This window comes from Rhincodon typus, chromosome 41 (genome assembly GCF_021869965.1).
Source record: "Rhincodon typus isolate 14 chromosome 41, sRhiTyp1.1, whole genome shotgun sequence".
Lineage (NCBI taxonomy): Eukaryota > Metazoa > Chordata > Chondrichthyes > Orectolobiformes > Rhincodontidae > Rhincodon > Rhincodon typus.
This window is the reverse complement of record NC_063372.1, coordinates 6052227-6071017: the sequence shown is the minus strand read 5'-3', so window position 1 is coordinate 6071017 and position 18791 is coordinate 6052227. Positions and strand designations below refer to the sequence as shown.

At 39.6% G+C, this 18791-nt stretch overlaps 1 protein-coding gene across 2 annotated transcripts in view; it reads right to left on the bottom strand.

Annotated features, from left to right (window-relative positions):
- ikzf4 (IKAROS family zinc finger 4) overlaps positions 1-18791 on the bottom strand; it is a 146048-nt gene that overhangs the window by 30775 nt on the left and 96482 nt on the right. For both annotated transcript variants that reach the window (XM_048618934.1, XM_048618935.1), the window contains one exon: positions 1717-1866. In XM_048618934.1, the coding sequence (XP_048474891.1) occupies positions 1717-1866 (150 nt within the window). The remainder of the gene's footprint in view (positions 1-1716; positions 1867-18791) is intronic.

Below are 18791 nucleotides of genomic sequence, written 5' to 3'. Positions count from 1 at the left end.
ATGCTGCTGAAAAACAGTGAAGGCAGACACACTCCTGAGTCAGTAATGGTCAGTCAATGATGGCAGTTTTGTTGGTTAAAGAGGTGTGCGACAGTGCAACACAAATGGTGATTCATCTTCTCCTGCAGGTGGACATTTACATTGTTCAAACACTTCTCTTCCTGATTCATACGATCCAAATGGTTAAATTTGTTTTGGCTTGCCCAGGTAGATTCAACAGCCTTGAATTAACAAAATGGAAAATGTCCCCCAACCTCAATGTCTTGAATTAGGTACGAACACATCGTGGAGCCAATAGGATAGTAATCAGCTTCTTAATTATAATTTAACTTATCATTCTTGGGTACTCTGAGTCTTGATGGAACATGTTCTTTCTTGACAAATCTACTTCTTTTCATCACCTAATCTGGTAGCTGGAACTGTCTGGTACACACATTCACCTCACCCAACAGGAGATTAGCATGCTGTTAAGGAGCTGCTTTTCAGACCGATAAAACAAAGACTGAATACAAGTCACCCTAAATTCTCTCTAAATGCTTGGCTAAGATTTGCCAGATTTGCTAAAGATTGGTGCGATTGTGATGGTGCACAAATTTCATATTATGACATGAGCGACTTACGGGATGGGATGCAACACAGCACACCTTTCTGGGTCTTGTAGACTTGTTTAGAGCCCCTTGCTGAGAAAATGGAATGGTTGATTATCATAGAACCACACCACTGATCCCCTACCCTGTCCACATTAATATCAATGGTGACATACAGTCTGCTGAATTAATGCCACTGTGATTGCCACAGCCACTTAGACCAATGAAGTCAATCACTAGCCCAAGATTGAGCAAGGGTAGGATTTATTTGAGGGAATTAGTTGAAATTTTTAATTTCAATTAAGTAAAATAAGCATTTTGACAGCTAGACTTGTCCCATTTTTCTCAAATAGTATTTTATTTATGTTTATTGAGCTTGTATAATCAAGCATAAATTGCAACCAGTAATGAAATATGGTGGGGATCATACTCAATGCCTGAGATAACCCTACATTCACCCATTTATACGATGGTTTCAATATAAATTCATCAATTTAAATCCAACCTGGACATGCAGTCCAAACATACTGTGACTCATCCTCTCATTATTAGATTGGAACAATTTCTTGGAACCAAGTCCTTGTCCTGGGTTCTGTGTCAGGGCTTGGTATGCTCAGATGTGCATCAGATATTGACTTCTCGGTTCCTTTGTTGGTACATTTGAATTACATTGCCAGCAAATTGTTGAGAGTGTATTCCACTGGAATATCAGGTAGATCAAAAGTTCAACACAGCATTTGTTAATTAGATGATTGGCAGATCCTGGGCTTTTATGTAGAGCTTTATACAGGGAAGGGTGCCCCTCAAGAGGTGATCCTGATGGTGCTATTTAAATAAAAGCATGATTTTCCAGAATCAATTTTACAGACCTAAATTCTGGATTTGCTAAGTTCCTAAGGTGTGTGAATGATACCTAAATGACTAAACACACTATTTCAAACATGAAATATGCAGCAATGCACAAGTAATGAGCAGCTAACCAGATAACTATGCAACACCATAATTACCATTTGGATATGTCACTGCCAGTTATACACACACTATCTGTTTCACTATCTTTGGGTAACCGTGGCACTCCTAGATATATTCCGTTTCCCCCAGACTAACTGTAGCACTACTGGTTACAGACCTTGCTGAGTAGATGGCTGTGGTGGCTCAGCATTCAGACTCTGTAGGTAGTTGTGACAGCGCTCCTTGTGCTCCTCCAGTGAACTCTGCTGCTTGTAACTCCGACCACAGTAATTACATTTGTAAGGCTTCCCGACCGTGGGAGAGGAGACTAAAGAAAAACACAAAATTATCAGATAAGCATTAGATTATGCAAGATAATCTACGTTACATTGGATTGGACACAATACATAACATTAAAAATGGAAAAATACTAGAAATATGAAACAAACCAACAATATCTGAGACAGGTAACATTCCAGGCAGAAGCCCTTCATTTCTAAGCGTTATTTTTTTTTTCCTCAGAGCTTCCATCTCACCTTAGGCAAAATATCCAGTCCAGCACAGCAATCTGAATATAGTTTCCCCAAGCCACCACAAGATTCAGCCAAGAATATCACAAGAATAGGAAGTTGCCATTTTGTTTTGTCCCCCACCCCATGTTGACTTTTCACTGATTAATGATCAGTTTGTCAGAACAATAGGCATTCAATGAAATTGTTAACACCACATATGGACAATCAATGGTATGTAGTAACACAAAAATAACTTGATGTGAAACGTTGCATCTCTAAATTAAAAACTAACTTTTAATCACCACGCACATAGTCTTAAAATTCAAATTATTAAGGTTTTGATCTTTAGGGAAGTGTTTTCAATAAATGGAATCAGGCACCCACTGGCCTTAACTGCATCATACAACTGAAACAGTTAATGGTGAACTGGAATAGAGTCTGGAAGCAACAGTAGATTCAGTAATCAACAAGTCAAAAAGTAAAATGTTGGCTGAATATACAATTCTGCTATTAATTCAGTTGATTGCACATCAGCAAACTTATTTCTTCAGGGAAAGCGAGGTTGAGGCAGGATGGCACATCTAATCAAAGTCACAGAGGATATTTTTTGGGATTTTGGAGTCACTTCAGTGCTTCTGGCAAATCCAGAGCAGTTTACAAAGGACAAAGTGGTCAAGAATAGTTTCCTTCTTAGGAGAAAGCAGTGATAACAACCATTTTAAAAAGGCAGGAAACAACACTTGGAAAGAGGAAACCATTTTTAATGGCAGCTAGCATGGGAGCTAGGAAGGAAAGTTGGATTGTTAGCAGTTGGGTGCCAATACCATAAAGGGACCAGGACTTATGGTCCAATTAGGCTTGCAGAGACCAATGGAGGAAATCATGGTTGGGGGGAAAACTGAAGAAAACTGCATGATTGGGGCTAGAGCAGGGACATGATTTGACTCCGTAAGCAAGATAGTCAGGTTGAACTTCTAAGATTCGTCAACTCTATTACTCGCATAAACTGTTGATCTTTTTTGAATAAATTATACATTATCACTATCATTTTTAAATGTCACAATTTTAACAAACTTAACCTTTTAGTCACTGAAAGCAGTAATTCATACCAAATATGAAAAATTAAGTACAAAACCATTTGGGACACAAATGTTATTTAAGGAGATTACCACATGTACACTTGCTGTGGTACTCTGTATAGTTCCAAAGAAATCCCAATCCTCTGTCACAAGCAGTCAAAATGCCTTTGGCCACCAACGTTACCAGAACTACTTGTCCTACCTTCAAATACAGGGTCAATTGGTGTAGGAGGTAAACTAAACACAAACGCCTATATTAGAAAGAAACATGTAAGCTGACCATCCATATACAGATGCATCGGAACTACAGCAAGTATGCATCAATTATTTCTTCTTGCTGTTCTCTCTACAATTATGCTGTCTTCAACTTCCTGGATCCTTATGCATCAGTTTGATTTACAACTATTTGATCAAGAGCACCATAAGCACCAAGAATCACGAATGTCTAAAATGGTGATGCACTTCCAACCAATTCAGCTGAGCGGTATCACTGGTAGCTGCTGATCCCCCACGTTGATATTACTTGGTTACCGTCAACATCAAAAAAGCTGCCCTACTTACATCACACTCTTTACAAATACTTGTTCAAATTTCCATTGAGAAATCAGGGAATGTTCTCAGTCGCATGGTTGAATGTAGCTTCAGACTAAAAAGCTAATAATTTGCAGTGTAATATTGGCCGTACCAGTTTATTTAAAGAAGAAAAAGACATGGGGGGGGAGGGGGGGGAAGAATTGGTGAGCACATCTGTGCTCCTTTGCTGTTGTGCAGTGTGAATACTCTTAGATGGACAATTCCTGTTTCACAGTTAACGTATGCTGCACGTAAACTGTGGAACAAATCAGAGAATGTTTCAATAAGGCAATTGCAGTTCCTGGTGTAGGCTCCATGAAATTTATAATTCAGGCCAATTTCTACAGTATTAGGTCCACATTTTAAGCCATCATATAGGCAGCTATTTTAAAATTTAAGCCCTACTAGCTTTTCCCCACCCTTGGGTGATGACAGTAATTGACAGGAGTTGGGGGGGGGGGTGGAATATAAAAGATGTCAACAACTTTGAGTTATTCATCCTTCATTGCTTCGTTGCAACATTTGTCATTTTCTACACATGGATTCCATCACAACCATTTCAAAGGCAACCATTCAAAATAGAATACATATATGGGATGGCACCATTTTTGGGAAGTGGTCAATCTCTTCTCTTTAAAGATGCTGCATTTCAGAAATTCTTCACTCAACTCCGTATTACATACTGTTTGATCCATTCTCTCAACAAGGGGCCCAAACATTGCACACAATACTGCGGGTGGGGTCTCAGCAAGATTCTATACAGTTGAAGCAAGATAGCTTTACTCCTGAAGTTAAATCCGCTTGCAATGAAGGCCAACATACCATTTCCCTTTGTGATTGCTTGATGCACCTGCATGTTGGCTTTGTGACCTTTTTAAACAGTGAAATGTTTTAATGTGGATTTCCAAACAGGTATATTTATTAAAAAAAATTGCTTTACTTGTATTTTGTTTTGACACCATAACACTCTTACCACAGCTCTCTGAAAATATGTCTGCAAAGTGTTAATTTCTTGCTGTCTTCTAAGTGATCAAAGAGGGTTTAATAGCATTTTTAGTTCAACCCAGAAGGCAGACATTTTATTGAAGTGCACCAGGTGCGCTGCAGAAATTTTAGCTAGAAAAATCTCCTTTCATCTTCAGCTGCTGAGACCCAACCTCTGGAATTCCCTCTCTAAACCCCTCTTTCAACCCTGGAGTCACCCCTTAAATCCCACCTTTTTAACAAATCTTTTGGTCATCTGTCATGGCCTCATGTGGTGTGGTGTCAACATTTGCTTTATAGTGCTCCTGTGAAACACTTTGGGATATTTTGCTGCAGTAAAAGCACCATGTACATACAAGTTGTTGTTATCATCCGACATTAACAAACTAACTATTTAATTTCCAAAACCCTTGATTGCCATTTCAAGTTCCCTTCCACCATTCACTCTTCAGGCAGCTGGACCTGCAAAATGGGCCAGTCTATTGGTGATTGAAAAAAAGTAGGTGTTGTCCATTCTGCCCATCAATGCCCAGACATTGGTTTTAGCAGATTGATACTATTTCGTTACTAGAATTCTACGAAATCAAGACATGTAGCACTTTTAAAAAAAAAAAAAGACTTTACATCCAAGATAACAAGGTGTAGAGCTGGATGAACACAGCAGGCCAAGCAGCATCAGAGGAGCAGGAAGGCTGACGTTTTGGGTCTAGACCTTTCTTCAGAAATGGGGGAGGGGAAGGGGGTTCTGAAATAAATAGGGAGAGAGGGAGAGGCAGGGAGAAGATGGATAGAGGAGAAGATAGGTGGAGAGGAGACAGACAGGTCAAAGAGGCGGGGATGGAGCCAGTAAAGATGAGTGTAGGTGGGGAGTTAGGGATGAGGTAGGTCAGTCCAGGGAGGACGGACAGGTCAAGGAGGCGGGATGAGGTTAGTCGGTAGGAGATGGGGGTGGGGCTTGAGGTGGGAGGAGGGGATAGGTGGGAGGAAAGACAGGTTAGGGAGGCGGGGACAAGCTGGGCTGGTTTTGGGATGCGGTCGGGGGAGGGGAGATTTTGAAGCTTGTGAAGTCCACATTGATACCATTGGGCTGCAGGGTTTCCAAGCAGAATATGAGGTGCTGTTCCTGCAACATTCGGGTGGCATCGTTGTGGCACTGCAGGAGGCCCAGGATGGACATGTGTTCTGAGGAATGGGACGGGGAGTTGAAATGGTTCACGACTGGGAGGTGCAGTTGTTTAGTGCAAAGACTTTACATTCAGTGTTGTTACCAACTTAAAACATTAAATTATAAAACTTCTAACACAATGTCCAAGAAATCACCCCCCTGATGAATTAATCCAATCAGTAACATCCAAACAAAACAGAAAGATCCTAAGTTTGATTCCCAGGCTGGGGTAAATTAGCGAATCTCAGCCGTCCTTTAATAGTCTATGAAGTATATGAGAAGAAGGCTGTTAGTTTAAACTTTTAGTACACCAAAGGGATTAGACAGCGTAGTGAATTAGACACTGGCCTCTGGATGTGAATGTAATGTTGACACGCAGGATGACTATATTGTCTTCTGGGTTAGTAGTCCTGTAAGTGTTTGGACATTTTCAACATAAGTGCTAGAAAACATGATCTCCTTAAAATAAAGCCTTCAAACCTGGAATGTCTACCAGTAAGGTTGAGAACAGCCATTGGCTAGATATTTTTCTAATCAACCCTTTCAGAGATTTTATTACACACCATTGGAGCAAGTGGGACTTGAACTCAGGCCTCCAGGCTCAGAGGTAGGGACACTACCACTGCACCACAAGGGCCTTGGTCAGGCTCTGGACATTGTGATAACTCCTAAAAGGCCCAAGGGGAAAATCGCTAATTAATCCCCTTGTGGAGCTCACAGGGTAAGAGTTCTGTGTTACCTTGGTAACAGGTAATGGCCTGCCCAGTTAGAACTCATCACCTGACAAAGCAGACCCTGTGTCTGGGATATATAATACTTCCAGATATATTAAAAGAAAGCAGACGCAATCCCGATCTCCCTACCCCTCCTTCACTTTTGATGTCTTGCTTTGCCCATAATAGGCTTTGCATGTAAATCTCCAATTGGCTGCATGGGTGTTTTGCTGGTGGTGGTTAATAGTTTTTTAAAAAGTCACACTGATTTGATGGTAGGAAGAAAAACACAATCAGTTGTGTTCAAGAACATTTCTTGATATTAAAAAAAAGACTTGGGTTAAAGTCCCACCTGCTCCAGAGGTGTGTAATAACAACTCTGAGCAGATTGATCAGAATATAAAGCAGACCCAGGATCTCTTGCGGTACATTGTTAGTATCCCTACCTCTGATCCAGGAGGCCTGGGTTCAAGTCCCACCTACTCCACAGTTTGTATTGACATTTTTGAACAGGTTGATTAGGAAAAGAAAAGGGGTGGGGGGGGAAAAAGTGCAGAGCCAAGGATGGGTCCGCAGACCTCTGTCCTGGACTGGGACTAGCCTTTTTAACGCCACTAGTAGTGGCTCTATTTTGGTGTTCAACAATAAACAATGTTCCTTTCCAGGTGGGTTTCCAGAGTTATTACAAGTGTAATCTACAAAAGTAAGACTCTGCAGATGTTTGGAAACTGAAATAAAAATAAATATGCTGGGTATTATAGTTGCTAGATTTGTTGATGATACAAAGTTAGGTAGGAAAGTGAGTTGTGAAGATGACATAAGGAGGCTACAAAGGAATCGGTTAAGTTAGTTGGCAAAGATGTGGTAAATGGAGTACAATGTTGAAATTGTCCATTTTGGAAGAAGAGTAAAAGATGTTGTATATTATCTAAGAGATTGCACAGGTGCAAGATGCAGAGGGATCTGGATGCCCTAGTACATGAATTACAAAAGGCTAGTATGCAGGCACAGTAAGTAATTAGGAAAGCTAATACAGTGTCAACATTTATCAACAGGGGGACTAAATACAATAGTAGGGAGGCTATGCTTCAATTATAGAGGGCGTTGTTGAAAACACACCTGGAGTACTGTGTACAGTACTGGTCTCCTTATTTAAAGAACGATGTAGATCCATTGGAAGCAGTTCAGAGATTTCCTAGACTAATACCAGGAATGGGGGAGGGGGTGTTGCCTTACGAGGAAAGGTTGGACAGGCTTGGCTTGCATCTGTTGGAGTTTAAACAAGTAAGGAGTGACTTGATTGAAATATAGAAGATCCAAAGGGGTCTGGACAGGGTGGATTTGGATAGGATGTTTCCTGTTGTGGGAGAATCTCAAAGTAGGGATCACTGTTTAAAAATAGGGGGTTGTCCATTTAAGATGGGAGTAAGGTGAATTTTTTTTCCTCTCAGAGGGTCATGAGTCTTTGAACTCTCTTCCTCAAAAGTGGTAGGTGGAACAATCAGATCAGGAATGAATTTACGGAATAGCGAAGCAGTCTTAAAGAGGCTGAGTGGCTTACTTCTGCTCGTGATTCATATTGTTGTAGGTCATCAGAAGGCCCAACAATATCTATGAAGAAACGGTTGACATTTTAGGTCGATGTCCAATTGTCAGAGTAAAACGTCAATGTTAAAAGTTAACGATTTCTCCCTCCATAGATGTTACCTGAACTAATGAGTATTTCCAGTATTTTCTTTTTTTTTTAAGTTTAGAATCCTGTTTGTTGAGAAATGCCACACAATGTTGGAAAACATTTGGACGAATTGCTTAACTCTAGGTTTTCTATCCTGAATGGAAAGTCTGGAACGGAGATGAAACTGATTTTTTTTTGTGCTTTGTTCACAAAGACCTTTCAGTGATGAATGAAGAGATAACTAGTGATATAATGTCAAGGTGATTAGCATGTGCTTCAAGTAAGGATACATATGGATTACAGAAGCCTTACCAGCAAAGCTCTAAGCCATGCTGCTTGAGAAATGAGACAAAGGCACTCCCCTCATTAAAACGAACAACAAGAAATCAAGGGTGACATTAGAAGTTAAAGCTTGTTTTTAACTGAAGATTGGAAATAAAAAGAAAGAGAATTAAAAGAAAACTACCTTCAGTGTTACCAGTGTTCATCAATAATACTGCTAGCTATTCAGACATCAACCTGAAGTGCAATCCTCGACACAATGGCTCTAAGTACTGAAGTGATAAAATCTTCTGTAAAACAGAATATTTAGTGATACTCGATGTGTGTGTTCCTCCCTCCCCCAAGATTGGCCAACTTGAAATATTGCCAGGTTGCTGAATAAGATGGAAAGTTTAGGATACGTGAACAGAAGATGACATATGCATGAAGTAAGGCTACTCTAACAATCACAAACAGTCCCTTGTATGTCTCAGATCCAAAGCTGAAAGCAGAAAACTTTCAGAAACCGAAGCAAATGTAGATGAAAATGAGCCATTGGAAGCACTCCGCAGATGGCTTTGGCTATTATACTTTCATGATTTTGGTGACTATAGAGAGCAAAGGAAAAAAAGTCTTCCTCTTAAAAATTGCTGATAAAGATTGCTCTTTTAAAAAAAATAGGAATGCCTATTGCTTTTCAGACGCCCTGAATACACTGAAGCAATCTCACTTATGGAAAATGTATATAATGGAATTTTGCTTCTGCTGAATTGTTTGAAATCCCATTGAACATTGGCACATAAATTCTGACATATTGCTCCCAAAGATCTCAACTTTTCAAACATCCCTGTTTAAGTGGTACTATATCTTGAGGATCAATGAATCAGGATGCAACCATTATACTCTCTTTAAAGTAATGCCCAACTCAAAGCACATTGATTGTTTAATAGGAGCACAGTAGGTTTTAATCACTTTGAAACCAAAATGATAAATCGTTGTACAAACGATTGTAGCTGCATTAACTATAATATCCAAGAATGATCTGATGTGTACTATCAAATGACTCTTAATAATCATCCCCACGCTGGACTATTATTAGTCTTTGTTCTGATCAGAGTTTCTTAAGGTTACAACCAAATACGACCAAACTATGGCATAAAACATTTTGCACATCCTGTGGCTTTCCCATTTTGGGAGCAGAGTTTATTTATACTGAAGGATCATATGGCTCTTTTTAATAAGTACAGTGTATCATAAATACTTCAACTAAAATAAATTTTTTTAAACTTCTGTTCAGGTCTTTCATAAAATACATTATTGCAGTAATGCAACAAGGCAGAGTGAGCCTGCACAGTTGTTTCAGAGATTACCTCAATACTGAAACAGGCCATTTGGTCCATTAGGTTTGTACCAGTGTTTTCTTGCGATTGGTAGAAATTAAAAATGGTGTTCCCATGTGAATACTACAATGCTACAAAGGTTAATGTTGTTTGAAGGAGCTCTGCTTTCCTCCATGCCAAATTCCTAGGAGATTCAGTCTCTCCAGAGTTTGTTAAAATTTGTTATTGTGGCAGTGGGAGCACAATTGGACTTTTTCACTAGTGAAAAAGGAGGAGGGAAAAAAAAAACAGCCTCAGTTTTTAAAATCGCTGATTACTATCCAGTAACCCCCACTGAAAAAGTACATGTTAGCTGTGACGTCACTGTACTCAGATAATCTGATAAAACTCACTGTCCCATTTCACAAGAAAAATAACCAGTTGAACAAGATACCCAAGGGATGCCATGTTGCATGAGTATTCACAGAATGATTCGCTATCTTCAGGAAAGTAAGGGTGGAAGAAAGGGAACAACTTGTTATGTCTTGAAATGAACACTTCAAAAGTACTTTAATAATTTCAAATTTATGACCTTAAACCATTAACTCCCATAAGCCACAAATCACTCAACTAAAAGGATGAACAAGAGATGCTGACAATACGTTTTGAGTCGACATAACTCATATAGTTCCTATTGAATTAATTAAAAAAAAAATTCTATTGTTGATTAGAACATAAAACTTACAACCTTGCAGTCATGGCTGGACAGTAATCAAAAATTGATCATAGAGTCCTCATGAATTTTCAGCAACTTTAGACAACACAATCTTTGGAGCATCTTTGTGCTGTGAAACTGATATTACATTCAGGCAATGGGTGATAGTCAGACAAATGGCACTGCACACAAATTGCTGAAAGTAGGATGTAGTTTATATAAGAAAACAAAATTTCAGTAGTTAAGGTTTTGTTGTCAGAAACTCACTTTTGCAACATCTGCAGGACATAAATGTTTTCCCCTTGATTACCAAACTCTCTTTTCTGGTACAGTATTTCTTCCCCTGTAGGAAAAATAGCTCTATATCTTAAGTTAGCCACGGAAAAAATTTGTTTATCTAACAGAGGAAAAAAAAATCAATTGTTCTATTTGCACATTACATCATTGCTGGAAATAGTGTGACAATACTCTGGCTTCAAGAAGTGTATTTTATCCTTTTTTTTTGAAAAGGAGAGCAGTTGAGACAGAGGTACCGAACGGTCTGTTCCGAACCAAAAAAGTAAATACCTTGTTTTCTTTTGGAGTTGGAACAATAGAAGCAGTATGAATGGGTAGAGTCAATCTCCCACAGAGTCAGGGTTCTAGTTTAGCTTTCAGTAGTTGTTGAGCTTTTGAAGATGGTTAAAGAAGTTGTCTCTCTCTCTGTGTTACAGGTAAAAGCTTGGGTTCTCCTGCTGCTGCCAGAACTGCATATGAGACGATCTATTTTACTGACTTTGCCTTTGCCAAGACCGTGTTTATGGGATGTTACTATATTGGAACAGTTGCTGTTTAACAGTTAACTAATTTATTATTCTGTACTGTTTTCCAATAGAGTTAAAGTTATATCAATACTTCTTTCTTTTGTTTGTATTTTAACCGTGGATAAAGATAAAGTGTCGTCACACTACTCGGCTTTAAGTAAAACAATCAAATTACATCTGGAATACAGCACCTGGAAAGTCTACCAGTAAGGTTGGCAAGTTAGGGTCTATGCTATCTCCTTGATATGTCTGCAGGCGGTTGGTTCAGTCAATAACAAATTGGGAGCTCTTCCGGGAGCAAAAAGTCTAATTCCAGGTTTTGTTCAGGATTATTAGATTCAAAAGACAGTGAATGGTGAGTGTTGGTGTTTTTTGTTGGGTGTTGCACTCGGTTGGTTTAAACAGGGTGTGCCTTGTGTAATAACGGCACTTTCAGTCGCTGACTTTCCTGCGGGTGGAATAAGACACTTCGGGTGTTTCACAGAAAGTGAGCAAGAGAAAACATTTGAAATTGGCAAGCAAGCTGAAGTTCGAGTCGCTCGTGTCTGTGAGGAAAAGGGAGATAATTGCGGCAATCAGTCTACATTTAGAACTGCTAGGATTACAATCAGAAGCATTGGAAATTGCTAAAATTCAATTGCAAATGAAGCAGTTTGAATTAGAGGCAATGGGAAATGAAACAGTTTGAATTACGATTAAACGCAGAGGGAAAAAAAAAGAAAGGAAGGTCCTAGCAGAAGAGAGGGAGAAAGAGTTTTTTTGAACTTTGGAAGTTGAAGATGAAGGAGGAAGTCAACTTAAAATGGCAAGGGTAGAACATAGTAGTAGTAAATGGGGACAGTGATGAAGAGCAAACCCATTAAAGGCTTCAGAAATAGTAGGAACTGCAGATGCTGGAGAATCTGAGACATTTTCTGAAGAAGGGTCTAGGCCCGAAACGTCACCTTTCCTGCTCCTCTGATGCTGCTCGGCCTGCTGTGTTCATCCAGCTCTACACCTTGTTATCCCATTAAAGGCTTGGTGGGGTTCTGTTTAAATACATCCAAGCATTACCAGAGTTTGAGGAGAAGGATGTAGAAGCCTTTTTCATTTCATTTCAGAAAGTTGCGAAACAAATGAAATGACTGGCAACCATGTCTGTATTGTTGATTCAAACAAAATTGGTAGGAGAACTAGTGAGGTATTTGCATCAATATCAGAGGAGATATCTGGGCAGTATGAGGAGGTTTAAAAAAAAAAGCCATCTTAAGTGTGTATAAGCTAGTACCAGAAGCCTACAGGCAGCGTTTTAGGAATCTAAGGAGGGAACCTGGTCAAACATACATAAGAGTTCGAAAGGATCAAACAAAGTAACTTTGATAGGCAGATAAGGGCATTGAAAATAGATCAGACATAACACTCTTAGAGAGACTGTTATTTTGGAGCAGTTCAGAAATCCACTTCCTGAAGTAGTTAGAACTCATGTGGAAAAGCAGAGACTTAAAAACTGCAAAATTAGCAGCTGAAATGACCAATGATTATGAATTAGCTCATAAATCATAGTTTGACTTCCGACATCAATTTCAATCTGGGAGGGAGAGAAATTGGGGAAAACAGAAATCCTCAGGTGGTATAGGAAAAGGTGATCTCATTGAAAACAGTGAAGACAGTTTACTACATGTCAAAAAGGAGGGAGAAAGAGAAGCGAAAAACCTCAGATGTTTTCACTGTAATAAATTAGGACCCAAGAAGTCAGTGTTGGTGGTTTAAGAAAAACACTGGGAAAACTGTTGTGGTAAGACAAGCCACTATTAGAGTTGTAAAGGAGATCCCAGTGGAAGCTAAAGACCTGCAAAAGAATGTACAGCCTGGTCAGGGGTTGGTTAATAAGAAAGTACCAGATCTCTTTAAAGAATTTACTTGTGTGGATAAGGTTTACACGTGTACCAGGAGGAATCAGTAAAGAAATTAAAATTTTAAGAGATACTGGAGCAAGTCAGTCAATCTTTGATGGGAAGAGATAAGGGAGGTATGTACTTTGGAAGTATTGCCAGAAAAGGTGGTAATAAGTGAAATTCATGGTGAGAAGAGTAGTGTTCTGTTATATACAGTGAGGTTGGAGAGTCCAGTGAAAAGTGGTGGGAGGAGTAATAGAGAAATTCTCTTGTGCTGGAGATATAGTTTATCCTTGGTAATGACGTAGCTGGATCATAGGTGGGAGTGATGCTTACTGTGGTTGAAAAGCCAATGGAAAATCAGGCAACTGAGATGTTACAGGAAGTATATTCTGGGATTTTTCCTGTCTGTGTGGTAACAAGGTCACAAAGCTACAAGTTGAAACAGGAGGAGAAATCAAAGAACAAAGATAAGAATTATCAGAAATTATATTAGATCAAAAGGTGGAGAGAAAAAAAAACAAGAAGAGGTGGAGGACAAAGTGAATATTTTTAGTTCAAAGAGGTTAGTTGAATTACAACAGAAAGATGAAAAATAAAGCAGTTGTATCAAAAAGTACACAAAGAAGAATCTGAATGTATTCCAGAATGTTACTACCTTAAAAACGATGTCTTGATGAGGAAACGGAGACCATCACATATTCAGGTAGATGAGAAATGGGCAGAAATTCATCTAGTTGTGTGACTGGTGGGTTATAGAAAGGTGGTGCTGCGGGTAGGGCATGAATTACCAGTAGAAGGTCATTTGGGAGTAAGGAAAGCTCAAACCAAAATACAAAAACATGTTCATTGGCCTGGACTCCATAAGAACGTGGATGGATTTTGCCAGACATGTCAGCATATTAGGTAATCGGAAAACCTCAGGCAGCAATAAAACCAGCACCTTTAATACCCATTCCCACATTAGAGGATCAGCATTTGAAAGTACTACAGCATGTGATGAAACAGGAAACAAACAAAATCAAAAATTCGTAATTTTGCTAGAGGAGATGAAGTGTTAGTGTTACTTCCCGTGGTAGGTGAACCTTTAAAAGCAAGGTTTAGTGGGCCTTATCAAATCTAAAGGAAATGGAGTGAGGTGAATTATTTGATAAGAATGCCAGATAGAAGTAAGACTCTCAGACTGTGTAATGCGAATATGCCCAAACATTATTTTGATAGGAAAGGAAAGCATAAAGGAGAATGTTGTACTTGTTACAACTCAGAACGAAGAACGAAATCCAGATAAATTGCCACTTGATATTCCTCTAATTAAATTGGACAATGAGGAAGTTCTCAAAAATTGGGATAAATTACCGAGTTACCTTCCACAGGACCTGAAAGAGTTATTACAAATCACATGGAGAAATATGTAAGAATAAGCTGGGAAGTACTAACATGATTACGCACGATGTAGAAATAGAAAATGCTGTTCCAATTAAGCAACATCCTTATAGACTTAACCCTCTAAAGTTGGCACAGGTTCAAGAAGAGATTGAATGCAACTCAAACATGATATAATCGAAGTCAGTTGCAGCAAATGGAGCCGACCCATAGTGACGGTGTCAGAACCAGATGGTACCCAACGTTTGTGTTGATTACCACAAAGTCAATGAAGTTTCGCATCTGATTTGTATCCTATTCCACAGCAGGAATACAGTACTGAGAAGCTAAGACAAGCAACTCATATTTCGAGGCTGGACTTACTCAAAGGATATTAACAGATACCTTTATCCAAGAGAGCAAAAGAAATTTTGGCTTACATGATACTGAATGGACTTGGCCAGTTTAAAGTTATGTCATTTCATGTGAAAAATGCATCAGCTACATTTAAAAAACAAACCAATAAAGTCATTTTTGGATTACCCAATTGTGTGGTGTATACTGACGATCTGGTGATTTTTAGTTACACATGGAAAGAGTATTTGGAGCATCTGTTAGAATTGCTCAATCAACTTCAGAAGGCAGGCTTGGTGACAAACTTGGCTAAAAGTGAGTTCGCAAAAACTCAAGTCATGTTCCGAGGCCTTGTCATTGGAAATGGACAGATGGCCCCATGGGATGCGAAAACAAAGGCTATTGGGGAAGTTTCCCATACAGGTAGTTCTGCTATAACGTGTGTTTCGTTCACGCGAATTGGCTGTAACCCGATTGATGAATAGTGGACACTGTTTGGATAACTCGAACTTTCTGCTGTACAGGTATAGCGATTCTGTAAGGAGATTTCCGACAGCACGATTTTCTATAGCACAAGGTCACACAAGAATGCGTCTATCGCATTATAGGAGAAATACCTGTAACATTGAAGAGGGAAGTACTATGATTCCTGGGATTGCGTGCTTTTTATCGAAAATTCATATCAAATTTTAGTAGGGTGGTTACTCCACTGACTTCACTTCTTCATCAAGGCAGAAAATTTCAGTGGATGGAGGAATGTCAGAAGGCATTTGAGAGCATGAAAACTGTGTTAACCATCGCCCTGGTGTTAGCCACACTTAATTACGCAAAGCCATTCAAGGCGGCTATTAACGGGAGTGATGTGGGTGTCAGTGCTGGACTCTTGCAATAAGTTGACAAGAAGATAGAAAGACCTATTGGGTATTTTTCCCAGAAAGTTGAACATTCATCAGAAATTGAGGAGGAGACCTTGAGCTTGGTGTTGGTGTTGGTGTTGGTGTTGTGACATTTCAATATTTATGTTGCCAGTAATGTGTCAGAGACAATTGTATATACTGACCATGACCCCTTAAATGTTTTCGGAAAAATTTAAAAGATAAAAATACCAGACTGTTTAGATGGTGTTTATTGTTACAGCCATTTAATTTGAAAATTATACATGTGGCAGGATGGGAAAACATAATTGCAGACATGTTGTCACAACTTTGATGAAGAAAGACAGAGGTGTTTGGTGGCAAATGAAACAGATTGAAATGGACTGAGTAGTGAATGTTTGCATGCTTCAAGTCAACATAATATATATTTATTCTAATGTACAAATAGCATAAGGCTAAAGGTTTTTGAAAATGAAGGCATCTTTGTACATTGACAGTTCATTTTTTTGTAAGAGGGGGAAGGTGTGACGATACAATGGCTTTAAGAGTTGCATTTTGTCCTTGTCTTTAAAAAAGGAAGAGAGGTTGAGACAGAGGTATAGAGTCGTATGTTCCAAGCCAATAAATACGAGGCCTTCAGGTTTTTTTTTTAAAAAAAGAAGTTGGAATAATAGAAGCAGCATGAATGGGTGGAGTCAGGCTCCCATAGAACCACGGTTTTAATTTAGCTTTCAATCATTGTTGGGATTTTGAAGGTGGCTATGGAACTGGTCCCTCTCTGTTTTAACTAAAAGCTTGGATTCTCTTTATGCTGCTAGAATCACATGCGAGACAACATATTTCACTATTTTACTGTTCTCTTGGGAAATAAGGCAGGGTAACTAAATGAGATCCTAGTGGGGAGCACTTTGGGGCCAGTGATCATAATTCTATTAGTTTTAAACTAGTTACGGAAAAGGATAGACTTGATCTAAAAGTTGAAGTTCTAAATGGGAGTAAGGCCAATTTTGACAGTGTTAGGCAAGACCTTTCAAAACCTGATTGGGAGAGGCAATTCGCAGGTACTGGGGTGTTTGGAAAGTGGAAGGCCAAAAATAAGATAACAAGAGTCCAGAGGCAGTATGTTCCCATTAGTGTGAAGGGCAAGGCTGGAAGGTATAGCGAATGTTGGATGACTAGAGAAATTGAGACTCTGATCAAGAGAAAGGAGGCGGCATATGGCGGGCATAGACAGCTGGGATCAAGTGAATCCCTAGAGGAGTTCAAGGGTAGTACTTAAGAGGGACAGTAGGAAGGCAAAAAAAAGGGACATGAGATAACTTTAGCAAATAGGGCTAAGGAGAATCCAAAAAGATTCTAAAAACATTAAGGGCAAAAGAGTAACTAGGGAGATAATAGGGCCCCTTAAAAGATCAACAAGGCTGTCAATGTGTGGAATCACAGGAGATGGGTGAGATAGTAAACGAGTATTTCGCGTCAGTGTTTACTGTGGAAAAGGATACTGAAGCTAGAGAACTTGGAGAAATAAACATTGATATCTTGAATATTCTCCATATTACAGAGGTGGTGGTGCTAGATGTCTTAAAACACGGAAGAATCCACAGGACCCAATAACATGTATCCCAGAACTTTGTGGGAAGCCTAGGGAAGAGATTGCTGGATCCCTTGCTGAGATATTTGTAACATCGATAGCCATGGATGAGGTGCCAAAGACTGGAGGGTGGCTAATGTGGTGTAATTATTTAAGTAAGGCTGTAAGGAAAAGCCAGGGAACTATAGACCGGTGAGCCTGACGTCAGTGGTGGAAAATATTGTCTATATAGACTTCAGCAAGGCGTTTGACAAAGTTCCACATGGTAGACTGGTTAGCAAGCTTAGATCACATGGAATCCAGGGAGAGCTAGCCAATTGGATACAAATTTGGCTTGAAGGTTGGAGACAGAGGGTGGTGGTGGAGGGTTGTTCTTTGGGACTGGAGGCCTGTGTGCCACAAGGGTTGGTGCTGGTTTCACTGCTTTTTGTCATTTGCGAATATAGGAAGAATGGTTAGTAAGTTTGCAAGTGACACCAAAATTGGTGGTGTAGTGGACAGTGAAAAAGGTTATCTAAGAGCACATTAAGATCTTGATCAACTGGGTCGAGGAATAGCAGATGGAGTTTAATTAGAGATAAATGTGAGGTGTAGCATTTTGGAAAGGCAAATCAGGGCAGGACTTTACAGTTAATGGTAGGATCTTGCAGGGTGTTGCCGAAGAAAGAGATCTTCCAGTGCAGATTCATAGTTCCTTGAAGGTGAAGTCACAGGTAGGCAGGATAGTGAAGGTGGCAGTTAGTACACTGGCCTTTATTGGTCAGTGCATTGAGTATAGGAGTTGAGATGTCATGTTATGGCAGTGCAGGACATTGGTTAGGCCACCTCTGGAATACTGCATTCAATTCTGGACCCCCTGCTATAGGAAGGATCTTGTTAAACTTGAAAGGGTGCAGAGAAGATTTACAAGGATGTTGCCAGAGTTGGAGGGTTTCAGCTACAGGGAGGGGCTGAATAGGCTGGGGCAATTTTCCCTGGAGCGTTGGAGGCTAAGGGGTGACCTTATAGAGGTTTATAAAATCATGAGGGGCATGGACAGGGTGAATAATGAAGGTCTTTTCCCCAGGATAGGGGATGCCAGAACTAGAGAGCATTGGTTTAAGTCGAGAGAGGAGCAAGATATAAAAAGGGACCCAAGGGGCAACATTTTCACATAGAGGGTAGTGTGTTATGGAACGTGTTGCGAGAGGAAGTGGTGGAGGCTGGTACAGTTACAACATTTAAAAGGTATCTGGAATGGATACATGAATAGAAAGGGTTTAGAGGGATATAGGCTAAATGCTGGCAAATGGTACAAGATTAATTTAAGATATTAGATTGACCTGGACGTGTTGGACCAAAGGGTCTGTTTCTTGATCTATAGCTCTATAACTTTACGTCTTCATGGCTACACCGCCC